Source organism: Mirounga angustirostris, unplaced genomic scaffold (genome assembly GCF_029215605.1).
Source record: "Mirounga angustirostris isolate CCGP_5_RB_7025 unplaced genomic scaffold, mMirAng1.0.hap1 SCAF_3, whole genome shotgun sequence".
Taxonomy (NCBI): domain Eukaryota; kingdom Metazoa; phylum Chordata; class Mammalia; order Carnivora; family Phocidae; genus Mirounga; species Mirounga angustirostris.
In genome coordinates this window covers 152,396,119-152,413,543 of record NW_026991711.1, presented here as the reverse complement: position 1 = coordinate 152,413,543, position 17,425 = coordinate 152,396,119, and the positions used below count along the sequence as shown (strand labels likewise).

The 17,425-nt window shown below is 38.5% G+C and overlaps 2 protein-coding genes across 4 annotated transcripts in view; one reads left to right on the top strand and one right to left on the bottom strand.

Moving 5' to 3' along the window:
- Positions 1 to 12,694, bottom strand: part of GLS (glutaminase) — a 76,908-nt gene extending 64,214 nt beyond the window's left edge. For all 3 annotated transcript variants that reach the window (XM_045868326.3, XM_045868327.3, XM_045868328.3), the window contains exon 1: positions 12,051 to 12,694. In XM_045868326.3, coding sequence (XP_045724282.2) covers positions 12,051 to 12,454 — 404 coding nt within the window. In that variant the 5' untranslated portion in view covers positions 12,455 to 12,694. The remainder of the gene's footprint in view (positions 1 to 12,050) is intronic.
- Positions 11,513 to 17,425, top strand: part of NEMP2 (nuclear envelope integral membrane protein 2) — a 369,626-nt gene continuing 363,713 nt past the window's right edge. Inside the window, exons 1-2 of the mRNA XM_054506083.2 lie at positions 11,513 to 11,624; positions 16,494 to 16,603. Of these exons, the coding sequence (XP_054362058.1) occupies positions 16,582 to 16,603 (22 nt within the window). The 5' untranslated portion in view covers positions 11,513 to 11,624; positions 16,494 to 16,581. The remainder of the gene's footprint in view (positions 11,625 to 16,493; positions 16,604 to 17,425) is intronic.

Below are 17,425 nucleotides of genomic sequence, written 5' to 3'. Positions count from 1 at the left end.
ATAAAATCTTTAAAAAATTAAAGTAAGATATACATAGAAGATCAGTATATCCAAAGAAAAAATCCTTGTTACATACCTTTCTATTCCTTCCCTTTTATTACCCCTCACTTCCTTTCTAATCTCTGCCCTTAAGAGCCTTTTACCATCATTTTGTGCCTTCATTTATCCATTCCTTCCTCTACTTTACCCTTACAAAATACTTGCTTAGAACACAAAAATCATTCTTTAATGAAAAAAAAAAAAAAACCATGTATTTAACTGGCATCTATGACATGTACAGCTTTATGTTAGTTGTTGCTTACAGTCTAAATTGAAAATAGAAGACACACATAATGAGGAATTACAAGAATGAGACTATGGGATCCACTCTGAAAAATTACTTCACTGTGGACTAATAAGGTAAAGTTTTTTTAGAAGACACAGAATTTCAGCTGGACTTGAAAGATGGGGTAGGAGTTGAAAACACGGCAACAGAAAGGGATTTTCCAGCAAAGAAAACAGAACGACCAAAGCAATGAAGGTACGCATTCACTGGGTGTTTACAAAGAACAAGGAATGAATCAGGTGCCTGTTTCTACCTATGAGCTGTGAAAATACCTAATTTTCAGGGTTGAGAGAGATCTATATAAATTAAACAATAAATGAGGAGACTACCTCCCCAAAATTTACACGTGGAGTTTAAATTCAGGGCCAATACCTGCAACATGCAAAGAGGTACTGTCTGTTTACTGATCAATCAAATCAGTTACCCAATACCAAAGGACAATTTCAGCTTCTCAGTTTGGTATTCAGTTCTCTATATTTGGCTTTGTACTATCTATTCTTAAACTTTTAATTAATTAGACTCACCAACCTGTAAATAAATCCTGCTATTGCGCCTTTAATTTTTTATCTATATAAGCCTTCTGTTTATGACCTTCCTTTCCCTAACCCTTTAAGGCATCAATGATCATTTCAATTGTTTTAGAGGGCTTTCCCCAACGAGATTTTCTATACTCTTTTTAGCCTGCACTGGGTTGCATCACTAAATTTTGTACATCTCTTATACAGCCTATTATGTGCTAAGCACTGGAAATGTAAAGATGAATAAAGTAAGGATGCTATCTAGGAGAGCCAAGACTACAGCAACGTGGCAAGTACTATGACAGAAGTGTAAGAAAAGTATTAGGAAGTACAAAGTAAGCATTCAATTTTGCCTTGATGGGTGGGGGAAATCAGGTAAGTATAATTTGTAATTAGGAGCACTACTGCAAACTCTCCCTCATCAGTTCAAAATTTTATTTATTAAAAAACTCTAGTATCAAATGAAAGGAGGAAAATGAAAAGCAAGCCTTTACTAAGAACTGCAAAATGAGAAGAAAAAAATTGATATCAACTATATTGTCCTATCTTTGTTAAATAAGATTTCATATTACCTGACTTCTCTAAACTATAAACCTTCAAGACTGGTGTATTACCTTCCTTAATTTTTTTTTCTTTTTTTTGCAGGGGGCAACTCCATGTAACTCGAATGCATAGTATAGTACAGTAAACCTATCAGATAATCAGAAACTTTTTTCCCCAACTAGGTTTAAAAAAAAAAAAGTCCACTAACAGAATACAAAAGAAAGCTTTGGTATTTTTACTTACGTTGTCATTTTAAAACAATGATCTTTTAAAAACAAAAATGGAGTTGTTTTTAAATCAGTTTATCATTTTGAATTTAAAGTAATCTGATTGATAGTAATAGTTGTCCACCAACACCAGCAAATTAGCAGATTAAACCAGCTGAGACTCACAGATACGGAGAACAGTAGTGGTTCCCAGAGGGGAAAGGGGTTGGGCAGTGGGGACCAAATTGGGTGAAAGGGATCAAGAGGTACAAACTTATTTATTTTATAAAATAAGCTATGAGGATGTAACTTACAGCATGGGGAACACCATCAATAATATTGCGTCAACTTTGTATGGTGACAGATGGTAACTAGACTGATTGTGATTAGTTCCCAATTCATACAAATGTGGAATCTCTATATTGTACACATGGAACCCATATAATATGGTATGTCAATTATACTTCCATAAAAATTAATTAATTAAATAAACCTATGGGGTTGAGAGTTGAACTGATGGGGGCTGACCACGTATCATTGTAAGTCTGACAGTCTGACAAGGTGATGATTTCTGCTTATTCTCCAAATCATTTTGCCCCAAGGCTAATTATTGGTGGAATTTAAAAACAAAACCTTACATATTTTAAGGCTTTACTGTTAAGAAAGGATCTCCTGCTATCTTAAAACCCTATGTGCTAAAGTAAGTTTACAGATAAAGACTCTGGTCTCAAAGCCAAGCAACATGTCTAATGTCACACAATTCTTAAGTGGATGGACCAGACTTAGTCCTGGAAAGCTGGTCTTTGGTTTCTAGCCCTGGATACTTCCCAGTATACCACACCAACTACGCTCAGTTATTAGCCCTTCATTTTAGAAGGAATACCTGGAGTTTATTCAGAATAATGAAAAATACGACTCCTTACATACCGAAGAATTTCTAACCAAAATGTTAATAGGGGAATTACTTACGTTAGATACTTAAACTGTTGTTCGACCTTGTTAAAAATGCATCCGGTACAAAGTGAGGATGAGATTGTATTAAAATAGGGCTGCTATTCTGATTGGACTTTACTGAAATTTACTCAAGAGCATGCCAAAGTAAGAAGCACCAAAGTCATCTTTATGTGAGGAAGTGACCAGGCTGTCCATATCAGTTGATGGCAATTTGTCCACATGTACAACTTTAGAAGTCTAACAGGGAGGGGGGGTTGGGTGGGGGGCAGTCTCCTGGTCTCTGAGGGGAGGACAAGGACCTGGGCAGATCAAGTCCCTGATGTCCAACTCTATTAGTCCTTCCAACCACCTATTCCTTCAGTCAAGTATCTTTAATAAATCACTCTAGTTGTAAAAATACAGATATTATGTGAATTGTTATTTTAATCACTTTAATACCATTCTAGAAATAATGTCTTTGAAATAACTAAAATATGTAAGTAGAAGTTAATGTAAGGCAGACTTCAGCTCTGAAATGGAAAGTGCTATATTCTAAGGGAATGAACTCCAGTCAAGGAAGTATTCAAGCAGACATGAGTAACAATTTTCAGGGAGTATAACAGAAGAGGAAAAAACATCAGCTGGGGAGATTTTTTTTTTTAATTTATTCATTGGGGGCAGAGAGGGATAGCGAGAGGGAGAAGCAGATGCCCCGCTGAACAGGGATCCCAGAACCCTGGGATCATGACCTGAGCCGAAGGCAGACATTTAACCGACTGAGCCACCCAGGCGCCCTGGAAGATGGGTTTTTAAGGTGTCCTCCAATCCTGTACCTAAGAAAGTAATCAATTCGGTACAGTATTTTATTAATCTAATAGTGGATGAAAAAACAAAGTAAGTCCTAATATTGTATGAACTTTAGTCATTTAGTTAGGCCATTTAGTATATGTGGCCAACTTTTAAATATATAAAATGAGGTAGAATTAGATGTTTTTAAAGTCACTTCCAATTCTAATTCTCAGTTTTTAAGCTGCTAAAATAGATGTCCTCCTAAATTCCTATACTAAAGACTATAAACTCACTCAGGAGATATAAATACACACACACACACACACACGATCTATATTCACACATTTTATACAAAAGCCTAATTATCTGAAGTCTTTTAAAAAAGAGAGAGTACTTTATGTCATTAAACTGTAAACTTAAAAATGCTTAAGATAAAAAATTTTTATGTTATATGCATTTTATTGGAAAATTTTTTTTAAAAGCTAAAGTGAATTAGGTATGGAAGGTGAGAATAAGAGAAAATAGCCAAAGTGGAGACATAAAGAACAGGAACAAGATGTAGCAGCTGACACAAGATACAAAAATCCACAAAGGAACAAACTCATTCAAAGTAGAACCAGTCAGAATATGAGAGAACACATTACACAACTAAATACAGTTTAATGCTGGGGCCACCAACAGCAAACTATAGCAGTGCCCCCTGTTTTTGTACGTAGTTTTATTGCAAGATAGCCATGCCTATTCATTTACCTACTGTTCATGACAGTTTTGCTAATAACAGCTAATTTGAATAGTATTAACACAGACCAGAGAGCATGCAAAGCCAAGAATATGTACTATTTGGCCCTTCAGAGAAAAAGTTTACCAACACTTGCCTGAGAGTATCACTATAGCCATGCTACCTCCCTTATGGTAAAACCTAAGTTGGAACAAGAAATGTTAAACTCTACTCATTATAACTTTTTACTGTAGCAAAACATATGCAACATTTTCTAAGGAGACTTACACCAAGAATAGTTTAGAAATAAAAAAGCTTGATGTTTGCGAATAGTGTATACAATGGGGATAATGCTGATAAGTAAGAGCTGTACAAATCCACTCATGATCTTTTTTATTAACTTTTTAATGTAATGTAGGTACTTCCTGTTATATGTACCAGAAACAGGATATTAGGTTAGCTGACTAAGACAGCAAAGTAGAGATTTACAATTTTAAAATTTAACAGATGTGGTTCTTCTAATTACAGAAGTTATATATGCAGTTGACCCTTGAACAACATGGGTTTTAACTATGTGGGTCCACTTATACATGGATTTTTAAATAAATACAGTACAGTACTGTAAATATATTTTCTTCTCCTTATGATTTTAATAAATCTTTTCTCTTGCTTACTTTACTATAAGAATATAGCATATAATACATAAAACATAATAAAATATGTATTAATTGACTGTTTATGTTATCGGTAAGGCTTCCAATCCATAGTAGGCTATTAGTGGTTAAGTTCTGGAGAAATCAGGGGATTTCTGACTGCGAGGGGAGGCTGGCACCCCTAACTTCTACATTATTCAAGGGTCAACTGTACTCATAATGAGCAATCTTAATAACTCAAAAGAAGCAGGAAAAACATGCCCATTCTCACAAACTACCACTGCTGATACCATTTCAGTTTATTTTCCTCAGATACTTTTTCTAAGCTTTTTTTTTTTTAAAGCTTAAGGATCACTTAAGATAATACTGCGTAGAAAATTTTATATTCTAACTTCTGGCTTACCATTTTCTTATACACCAAAAGTAACTGTATACATTTTAAATGACTGAATAAGAGACTCTAATAGGGATGTATATATCGTCATTTACTTAACCATTCCACTAATGTTGAACACAAGTTTTTCTCCATTCTTCTCTAGTATGCATAATACTATGTCAAAAATATTAGTGAATACATCTTTCTACAACTCAGCCTAGATTCCTAAAAATGTATGAATATATTTAAAGTTTCATACAGTTTAAAAACTGTTCTTAAAAAGTTTGTACTCTTAAGAACTCCCACCAAGAATCCTAAGTGCCTATGTCACTCAGAATACCCTCATGAAGATAACAATTTAAAAATCTTTTTTAGGGGTGCCTGGGTGGCTCAGTTGGTTAACTATCTGCCTTCGGCTCAGGTCAGGATCCCAGAGTCCTGGGATAGAGGCCCGCATTGGGCTCCCTGCTCAGTGGGGAGTCTGCTTCTCCCTCTCCCTCTGCCCCACCCCCTGCTTGTGCTCTCTCAAATAAATAAATAAAATATTTTTAAAAAAAAATATTTTTAGGGGCACCTGAGTGGCTCAGTAGGTTGAGCATCTGCCTTCAGCTCAGGTCATGATTTCCGGGTCCTGAGATCGAGCCCCACAGAGGGCTCCCTGTTCAGCAGGGAGTCTGCTTCTCCCTCTCCCCTGTCCCTCCCCCTAGGTTGTTCTCTTTCTCTCTCAAAGGAATAAATAAAATCTTTTTTAGGAGCACCATGGCACACACTTGGTTAACTATTTCGGCTCTTGGTTTTCACTCAGGTCGTGATGTCAGGGTCATTAGATCAAGCCCCGTGTGGAGCCCTCATCGGGATCCACACTCAGTGCAGAATCTGCTTGAGAGTCTCTCTTCCCCTCCCCCCTCTATAATAAATAAATCTAAAAAAAAAAAAACAAAAAAAAACTTTAGAGGTCTGTAATGGAAATTAGAAGGCAAAAATATATATGCAAATCCTGAAAGTTATCAACTTATTGTCCATTATGCAATATCAATAGCTCCATGTTTTAAAATTAGTACTTTCACTATAAATGTTTTAGAAATCAGTAAGCAATGTTACATACCAACCAGAGAATACTTCCCAAAGGAAGCCAAAATGACACATTAACACGCTCGTACTACATTGTACGTGGCCAGAAAAATCACCAAGTACAATAATTAGTCATATATACCATGTCTCATAACCAAAAAATTTTTATTTCATTTTTTTTTAAGATTTTATTTATTTATTTGACAGAGAGAGAGAGCACAAGCAGGGGGAGAGGTAGAGGGAGAAGCAGACTCCCCACTGAGCAGGGAGCCCGAGGCAGGGCTCAATCCCTGGACTCTGGGATCACGACCCGAGCCAAAGGCAGATGCTCAACCGACTGAGCCACCCAGGCACTCCCCCCAAAATTTTATACCTGAGTAGAGCCCCGGATAAAATCATAGTGTCTACCTAAAAGCTCTCACTTAGAGATATCAACAATTAGTAACTATTTTTACAAATATATCTGTTCACTCAACTTTCTTAAGCATTCCTCTTACTAGCAAATGACTTAAAAGGTGAAAAGGCAGACAGACAACTTGATTTATACAGGATTTAAAGACTGAGCTCCTCAAAGAATGCAAAACCTACAATCAGACTTTTAGTTTCTACAGCCATAATTTTTCTTCACTTCATAATCACAAGGAAGTAGTATATCTTTTTTACTTATTTCAAATAATCTTTTAAAACTCAAACTCACAAATGTTTTCAACAAAGTTCTCTTCAAGATTACACTTAGCTTTTTCAGACTAAAATAGTGTCCCTCTTACCCATTACTTTTCCCTACCTACTGCCTCATAAAAAAAATTGAATTCAATTTGGTAGTCATTTCCTGAGTTAGTTGATTTTGAGTAGGCAGACTTTGTAAACAGTAAAGCCTGATAAGAAGCTAAAACTCAAAGAAACTAAAGTTCGAGATCTAATTCATGCTCTTTCAGTGAACTTCATCTAAAAATTAATAAGCAGTATGCAGTTTGTTAATTACAAATTACCACAGTTATGTCCATGACTAAATAGATGCATGTGGTTTAATATAAGTATCAGACAGCAAATAATGTTATGGTGTATGTTATGACTGGTCATTAAAAGAATAACTAAAACTCATGGATTAACTGTAATCTAGAAAAACATTTTTAATAGAGAAAATCACAAATAAAATCAGAGGGGTTCACCGAAATCCCCCAATTAAATATACTTTCAATCTTGATTTTAAGTGAATTGTAAACATGTTCACTTTTACAAATTAAAAGCAAATGCATTATTAAAGGATGACAATTTGTCACCTATTTCAGAGAGGTTCTTTCACTTTAAAATGATCTATATCTGCCAAATACTGTCTCAACTTCATTATCAATACTGTTGTATAGGCCCAATTCAGCATTTGCTGAAATGCATAGGCATTTAATCTTACTTTGAGATTTAATTCTTACAGCATTATGATTCAATGATTCTTTGCCCCTCACTTTCCATTTAATAAATATTAACTACCAAAATAAGTTACACAATCCAAAGCTAGCTAAAAATATTCGTTTGCTCTTTCACTTTATATATATGTGTGTGTGTATATATATATAAATTTATTTATTTATTTTTTAAGATTTTATTTATTTTGAGAGAGAAGTCACATTCATGGGGGGGGGGGGGGGGAGGAGGAAGAGAGCCTTGATCCCAGGACCCTGAGATCATGACCTGAGCCGGAAGACAGACACTTACCAACTGAGCCACCCAAGTGCCCCTTAATACATATATATATATATATATATATTTTTTTTTTTAAGATTTTTTATTGATTTATTTGACAGAGAGAGAGAGAGACAGCGAGAGAGGGAATACAAGCAGGGGGAGTGGGAGAGGGAGAAGCAGGCTTCCTGCCGAGCAGGGAGCCTAATGCCGGGCTCGATCCCAGGACCCTGGGATCATGACCTGAGCCCAAGGCAGCCGCTTAACCGACTGAGCCACCCAGGCACCCCAATATATTTTTAACTATATGCACATTTAATTTAAAATATATTTTTAAATGCCATGACTTCATGCAGATGAGCAAACATTCAATTACTAAGTGCATCACGAGTATGCAGTTTTTGACAGATACTACCAAACCACCCTCCAAAATAGCTGAACTAATTTATACTTCCACTAGCAGTGTAAGAGTTCCTATTCCCCTAACCCTCTACATCACTTGATTTAACTTAACATCTGCCAATCTGATAGGGGAAAAATGATCTCCTTGTTTTAATGGAATATTGTTTCCTGTATTGTCAATATTGTACCCTGTATGAATTACTTGCTTATTAAAGAACATACATGTGCTGATATTTTCCCAGCCTAGTTCTTCTCTGTTATACCTTTTTCCTTCCTAATTAAACAATAAAATGTCCAAACAAAAGGTTAACAAAAATGTGCCTCATCCCCACCTGCTAGCCTTTTTCAGGGACTCTTCATTAAGACAGGATACCCACTTCTGAGCTTTACAGAAATGAAGCATGGCATGCTTGATGGAGAACAGTGTGATAAAATGTCCATGCTGGGCAAGCATTTGGCATTAAGGTTGATCAAGAATACTGAATGCTGCAGCATGGTCTGTGATTTTGATATAATGCTCACTCCCAGCCTGTACTGGTATTCTGGAAGGAGAGTGGTAGTTTGAAATTAAAACTCTATAATTAATCTCAGAACAGTATGCAAAATAGATTGAAATGGGACAGAAGAATGAATATGGGGGTACAGATTTTAAATTTGGGTCATCAAATATGTAGAGATAAATGTGAGAAAAGAGTGTGGATGAGAGATGAAATATTACCATGAGAGTCAAAGCTGAGAAAAGACATATGCTGTTGAGAAGGCAGACAAGTGGGAAAGAAGCAAAGGCTTTAGCCTCAGGGTTTACTCAATGAGCAAATCCAAAAAGGAGCCAGGAAAGCAAAGAGAACAATTTAAAAAACTAAGAGAGCCAAGCCAAGTGGTTTTCAAAATGATGAAATGATAGCAACAAAAATTAAGTACACTACAGTCAAAACTGGGCAAAGATCATTACATTTTCTATAAGATATTTAAGATAGCAATAAAATCTTAAGCTAAATCAGGAATCTAGACCGGACTGTAGTTGGTTGAAGGAGATGGCATAGCCTAGGATGACACTAGTTCAAAGAATTTGACTATGGAAATAAGATAAGTAGGTTAACTTGCTTATATCCCACCTCTTTCCAGAAAATAATACGGTAAGGTTAATAAAATATAGTCAGACCAAGTAAAGTAGGAAAAGGAAATATCTCAGCCCTGTTAATTAATAAAATTGCTATGGTTATTAAATTCACTCTGAGCTTACTGGTAAACAGGCCAAAAAGATAAACAGTGCAAATTAAATAGTTTCATATAAAAAGTACAATAATTTCTCAAGAGAAATTTTTTCTGGAAACTAAGAAACCAAAAGAAAATTCTCATGTGCGAGCCTAAAATTCAAAGGCCAATGTCCTTGTCATGTTTTACAATAAATGAAGCAATTTCCTTATTTAATAAAGTTATGTAGTATTTAACACATATCAAATATTGTCCTAAGCCTTTTACAAAATGTCAACTCATTTAATTTTCACATGGTTATTTCTTTTAATAATCCCCCATAAAACCTGGCAGAGTCCTGAGTGTTGGCATCCAGATGGCTTACTGACTGAGGGATGAACTATGCTTTGGAAGCTGAGCATTAGAAAGGGATAACAGGATCAACTGGAAGCTTACCTCCCAGAATGAGAGAAATGTTTATCACATAAAGGCAAAATGGAAGGAGTCAAAGGAGGAAAGCTACATTTGGAAACCAGATCATTCAGGAAATCGAATCTTTAGTATGATTTAAAAATTTTTTGGCAATCTTGAGGCCAGTGCTCTTCAACTTTATATTTGGATTGGAGGCAGCTGAGGTTCACTCTTTAAATCCTTGATTGAAAGCTCTCAAAAAAAAAAAAAAAAAAAATGAAAGCTCTCAGGATGATCATATACTTGGATTGCTCCTGAGCCAGTCTAGCTATTACTCCAAACTTCGGTGGCAGAAAAAGAAACTCTTTTGAACTAAGGTAAACAAGATTATCTTACTGGTCATTCAAATTCCCGGGGCATCTGAGCAAATATTCTTGAAGGATTCCCTCTCTAGACCAGTTTTCTTTGGTGGTTAGGATATAGTACAGGACAATTTTTATTGTCAGTAAGTATTAGCCAAAGTGTTTCAAAGTTAAGGCTAAGAGATAATTTCTTATTCTGAAGACAAAGAAGCTAGAAAGGTCTGAGCTCAATTTCCTATCTGACAAAAAGGAAAAAAAGAGGGACACTAAAGCCACTGAAGAGACACAGACTGGAAGACATTTTCAATAGAAAGCTGCTCCCATCCTATAGCCTTTAAGGACAACTTTTAAATGCTAGCAATTGCATTTTGCAATTCTGTAACTCTGGGCTCAGGTATTTAAATTAGTTCCAGGTCTGGTAAACCAGATGATAAGGTACAAGAGAGTACCTACCAGATGAGATTAAGCACACACATGCTAGTCCCTAAAAAACATGAGAGAGGTAGAAATTTAACAGAAGTCTAGCTTTTTAGACGCTGAAGGGATTTAAATCATCTAACTAAAGATGTTAAATGACCTGCCTATGGTCCTAACTCTACTTTGTGGCACAAAACCATTATCACAGAATACCACAAATTTTGCCCATCACCCAGTGTGTTTTTTTTAAGTAACATTTTTCAGTCTGGGAAAACTTCAGCTTGGAATGTTTTAGGAAGGTGCCAACTTCAATTACAGGAAACGTTAAGCAGGCCTGAGATTGAAAATATAAAAATCAAACGACACTTTCAGTTTGACTTAAGGTGATCTGAGGCTGGAGACAGTAACATAAGCCACGGGGAGGCAAAAGAGGTCGCATAATGTCAGTAAAATGTCAGCAAAGTAGTAAAGTATAAAGAAAGCATACAGAAATATTTTTACCCACATTGGGAAAACCAAGTTTGGGTCCATTTATATTACACAAAATATCTAAGAAACTGCTTCACATATTGTGTAAGAAAAAACGATTTCGTTTTAAGTCAAAACTGTGTGGCATAGATGACTTAACATTCTATCACTATTTAAGTCACAAAAGCTACATAACTCGGATTTTTCATAGTGTTTTACCAGTCACATTTCATCTTGGCTATTTTGATTTTGATTTTTAAAAATTCGCCCATCTCATGAAAGACATCAGACCAAAGCTGGTCCCCACTGCAAACAGGTAGTCTTGTACTGCGTGCCCCATCTCGGCCACATGACTCTTTTCCTCCTAATCTCGTTTCGAAAACATTATTTCCGGTGCCCCAGATGGCTTCACACCACGCCTGAAAGAGCCACTCCAGAAATACTAAGAATATTCCGCCACGCTAGGTTTCTAAAGAGATGGTGGCAGAGATCGAAGGAGGGCTGGCTTAGAGCGGAAACCGAGCCTGAAAAGCGACGAGTCAGGAGTCGGGAAGGCACAGGGTATGCTCAACACCCGACTCCTAAATGTCACTCGGTGGAGATGCTCATGTGGCATCACCCACGGAGAGCTGGGCAGGCGGCCAGGTGCTGCAGCCGGGGAGCGGAGCACACGGCGCGGGCCAGGCAGCCGCAGTTCCCGGGCGGGGGACCAGGCCGGCCCCTCCGGCCCCTCCGCGGCTCCTCCCGGGCGGCCCGCGCCGGGGGCGGGGAAGGGAAGTGGGGGCCTAGCGGAGGGGCGCCGGCAGGGAAAAGGCGCGGGCGGGGCGGGCCCTAATCACATGGCGCAGACTGCGCAGGCCGCCCGGCATCTCTTTCTTTCTCTTTCTCGAACCTCCGCTCCCATCCCGCCCCACCGCAGGCCCCTCCCGGGCCCGCGCTCGGGCCCCACGCAGGGGGAGGGCTCCTCCGCCGAGCGGAGACACTCACTTTTCGCCTGAGGCCACCAGTTCCTTGCCCTCACTGTTGCCGAGCGCGTCAGTCTCCCCGGAGCCGTCCTTGGGGCCGGGAGCCGACGGGGCCGCGGGCGGCGACGCCCCGGGTTGCTGCTGCTGCTGCTGCTGCTGCTGCGGGCCCCCCTTGCCCAGCTCCTGCAGAATCTCCGAAGGGGAGCTAGACAGTCCCCGCGCGAGGGGCCCCGCCGGCCGGCCGCCCCCGCCCCACCACGGGTAGAGTCGCGCGGCGGCCGCTGGGCCCGCGGCCCCCTGTCCCCCGCCTTGGGGACGCCGGCACTGTGTGGCGAGGGGCTGTGCCCGCCGCAGAGCCGCGCAGGTGGCGGCGGGAGGCCGCAGGAGCAGGTCCCGCAGCATCGCCGAGCCTAGCAGTCGCATCATGCCGCTGGGTCTGTCAGCACCCGCTCGACAGGGGAGGATGCTCGGGGAGTGGGCTGCCGCTCTCCTCCGGTAACGCGGTCTCCGGTGGGACGCCGAGAGGGCAGAAGAGGACAGGAGCAGCGACGTGGGTGTGGTTTCGGTTCCGGCTCCCGCAGCTTCTGCTGCGCCACCGAGGTTACCCGCTACCGCTTCTCCTCACGCCGCGGAGGACTCCGCACTGAGGCTGAGGCGCAGGGGAGGGCCGGAGACATTCCGCGCTCACCCTCTCGGGGGCGGGAGGACGCGCGCGTCCTACCCCTTTTCCCCACTCCGATTGGCTCATATCCTCGACCTCTCTCCTGATTGGTGACTGGAGCAGTCAAATTTCTCTCCGCGCCCGGTGCGCGAAGAGTCGGGCGGGGGAGTGGCGGGCAGGCGGGTGGGGAGGGGAACCAAACTGACGTGTGAGGCGTGGGAGCCAGGCCGGGCTCTAGCTTAGTCCCTTCCCTCTCGCTTTGCCAACCGCGAGGCTGCGCTAGTTGGGAACTGGGGACTCGGGGGTCTCGACATTTACGAAACGGATTGGCTCCTGGACTATGGGGCTTCGAACCCGTTGGGGAGACTGAAGGGCAAGAGCCCCTGCAGCCGAGGGGCCAGCAGTCGGCCGGGTTGGCCGGAGCTGGCGTCTGCCTGGGCCGTCGGAGGTCGGCTGGTCCAAGCTTGCAGTTGGCCCCGGCTATCCGGTAAGGGCATGAGGCGACACCTCTGGTAGCCGCGGTCCAAAGAAGGCAGCCCCAGATGAGCCTCGTCTCCCTCCCAAATGTTACATTTACTTGAAACTTTCCATGGTTGGCCACTACCCAGATGTGAAGTGTTTTGGAAAAAATGAGCAAAATCCTTTCAGCTATGCGACTTAGCCATTTGGAGGGTTGGAGATCTGGCGCGGGTGAAGAGAGGGAGAAATTCCAGAATACGACTGCTTTCCTTTTAAAAAATTATTTTTTTAATGTACACTGATATCTCAAAAATATTTTTGGACAGCAGTGATTCCCTTAACACTAGTTTGCTGGAAAGCAAAATTTTGGATACTTTTCTATTTTAAAAGCTGCTTCATCATTTTAAAATAGGTGCATCCGAATACTGGTTCTTTAAATGGTTTCAGCTTAGTATCACTCTATCCATTTATCCTTTTGGACCTGTGGAAAAAGAGCCAAGATTCTGATAAACTCTTGAGTTTTTCTCTGAGACTACCTATGCACTGCACAACATGACAAAAGGGTTTTAGAAGATTTCTCGAAACAATTACGTTTAAATGCATAGATCCACAAAAGTTAATGGGATAATTTTTAAGAAACAGTATGTATGTCAGGTACATCATTAACTGATCACCAGATTTAGTAATCTAATGGGTCTTAAAATATAGTACTAGGTTAATAGGAAATCTGGCTGTACCTAAAGGTTATGTGACCTTTGACATGTCAGAGTCTTGCCATGTTTAAATTTTTTCTGTCTGCTATTTAACCGGAAGAACCTGGAAAAAGCTATCATGTGTAAATCACTTAATTGCCTTAAAAAAAGTTAAGACAATTGCAAATTATTTATAGATCTTTTATTACTACTTAATGTTACCTGTCACTAAAATTTGAAGAGTCAAAATAATAATATATTCAGGAAAAGGAATATCAACTTTTGGAGGAAAGGTAACAAATACTAGCCCTGCCTAACCTTTCCAGTCTGACTTACCAAACGCATAAACCTGAATGCTGTATGACCTCTTAGGTATAACTGGTTATCAGTTTTGACTGTCTCCTTTCTCTCAACCACATCCAAGCTATTGACAAATCCAGTTATTATTTTCCTCCTGGTTTTTATCTTAGTTTCTCTAATTTTCAAGTGAAAATTCTTTCTAATGTTTAAAGGTTTAAATACTTTATAGTACACTTAACAAATATGGAAAGCAAACCTAGTAATGGATTGTTTTCTAGAGTTTCTACTTTCAGGGATGAGCTTATAAAAATGGACACATGTTACTCCTAACATTTAGAAGAACTTAGAGTCTGATGAAATTTAATCCCTTTGTGAAAACCCCAAAAAAGTTATAGACAGCAAATTAAAACTACTATAAATAAAATTCATATTCTCATTTGATTCCTTTATGTTATGTAATATTTTTAATCTTCAGTTGTTTTTAAATCAAAGACAACTGGGTAACCATGAATTGGAGTTAATTACTATTTCCATTAATCATTTACCTGTTATGTCATCATATAAAACAAAATCTATCCCTATAAAAACATTTTATACACGTACAATAGTCCACCAACGTATCTACAAGTAGAAAATGGGTCTCCAGATTAACAGATGGCTAGATTGTCAGAGTTACTCATAGACTTCCTCTTTGCTACTATATTAAGTGCAGTCATCCCACAATAGGTTGTGGTCCCATAGCCATTGAGAAGGTAATGAACCATCCAAAGGAAAATTGGAATTTATGCACTTTGTTTCTGTTCTAACTAGAAAAACAATTCCTGAGTTCCTGAGTTCCTTTGAAGATTAAAAAAAGCTAATGTTTCAAGATCATAATGTAACCTATGTATAAGTTCCAGATTTTGCCTTTCACAAGAACTAAAAGGTTATTATTTGTTGACCTAAAGCTAGTAGAAAATAATTTGCTTAACAGCTTAAAAGAACTGACTAAGTTGTTTGTTTGAAATTCTTCTATTAAGAGAATAGAGTAAGATTCAGGAAACCTCTAAACAGCTTCTGCTACTACTTCCCTTTCTTCTGTTGGTTTCCTGCTTTAACTAGCCAACTTCCTAGTCTTGCTGATAAATCCTGTCAACCATGACTTATTATTCCAAAGCTGAATTTAGATCTGTATTAAAGTAGGTATTACAGATCCTTCATCTATGCAATGGGGATAATATTAATATCTTATCTCACAGGGTTGTGAGGACTAGATGAATCAATATATGTAAACCACTTAGAACAATACCAGTAGCGTTTTATAAGTGCTAGCTATAAATAATATTATTATTATTCCATGAGTGAATAAAATTGGTTGTGCAGTGTGATTTTGTTGTCATATCTGTTATCGAAAAGCCAGAGTTGTTTTAAACCATCTAATCATAAAACATCATTTAAGAAGAAGTTAGCTCCCCAAAATGAGATCATTTACTCCAGTTTTAGAAAACAAACCAATAATTACCAAAGTATCTTAAAATAGAAATAGACTGCTGCAAAGACAGTAAGATTAAGCAAAGCGGGGCTCAGTGCCCAAGATACCAACTATTTACAAATAACTGTTAAAAATTACTACAGAAAGAATTGCTAGATTAAAAAGAAAATGTACATGTCATATATAATTAAATATAAAAATCTATTATTTGCCACCTATGTAAATTAAACCTCTCTTCCTTGTAACATCACACAAAAATAGAGAGATTTTCATCAGATTTGAAGAGACTACTTGAATGGTCTCATCCAAAATATTAACTACATGAAATTATTTTTGTGGGTCTCCTGATGGCTGGAACAGGAGTGGGGTGGTAATCAGTTATTTTCCTTCATTTGGAGTGGTATGGTAAAGATTTCAGTTAGTTCAGTGTATAAAGTTAATGTTGGTTATACTTTGATCACAATTATATGCATGAGTTCTCTAGATATTTATTGATTTTTCAAAGTAATTTTAATTCTTATTTTTGGTAGTGTAATAGAAAATATTAAATTGGACTAAACCCCATCTCAAAGATAAGAAAATCTTGCTTGTATGATTAGTAAAAACCTAAAAAAATGATTTTATAAATATTCCAAAAGTCAATCAAAAGGATACCTTCTTGAGAATAAAAATAACCTCTGTGGTAAATCAAATTACCATTCCCAAATATTTATGTCCCTTCCAATGGGAGGACTTTACCTCTCACCTTGTTGAATGGCAGGCTTGGCCTTTTGCTTTAATTTGTTCAATGAAATATGAAAGGAAGTGATGAGTGCCACATTGAGCAGGAACTTTAATAGTCGTTACTTAGTTCTAACATCTCTCTCTTCCTTGTATGACAAGAATGGCATGGCCCAAAGAGGCAATGCCCCTTCACCTGGGTCCCAGTATGATGGAACAAAGTTGAAGATGACTGCAATTGACAAATAACATGAAGAGAAAGAAACCTTCCTGTAAGTAATTTTGATTTAGGGATTATTACCATTGAATAACTTAACTTAGGTTAACTGATGTATCAGCCAACTTAAATGAAGACAACTTGGCCACCATGAGACTAATATGGATTACAAAGAGTATTTGAGGACTCTAAAAGATAGGCAGTCAACCTCCAGAGCAATTGAAACTGAGTATCACTGAAGGGACAGTCAGAATAGGCATTCTCTTTCAGGGATGATTAAAACCAAAGTTCAGGTAGGAGGTGTGTGAGTGGTATTTCAATATATCATATATATTTAGATTTAATTAGGGAAAATTAGTGGTTTGAAGTATGAGCTTTATATCCATTATGCTATGTTAGTTTTATGCTATGAAATCTAATGTTGGTTCAGCATCTGAAATTTGTCACGTTTTCTAAGTTCTGAAAAGGAAAAATGAGCCTGGTTTTTTGTATATTTATGCTCATCCAATGGTAAAATCATATTACCAATCCAGAAACTAATTACTGAACTCCACTGAAATTATGGAGCTAAATCCAAAATTCAGACATTTTTGAAAAACTATCCGAGTCCACAGTAATGTATTTTGACATTCTGGGGTAAAAAGAAATCAGTATTTATCCTTAATAGAGTATGGGTTCCTTCAAATACCTCTGTACTTTTTAAGCATCTGACATTTATAGTTACTGTGATTCCCTCTGTCCAATTATAAGTCACAAGAAGCTAACTCAACAAAAGAAAGTTTGATTTGTGATTGAGCTGCTTCTCACAGTAACAATACCATGTGGTATGTTCTGAGGCAGAGCTTTATTCATATGCACCCCCAATAGTACAACAAAC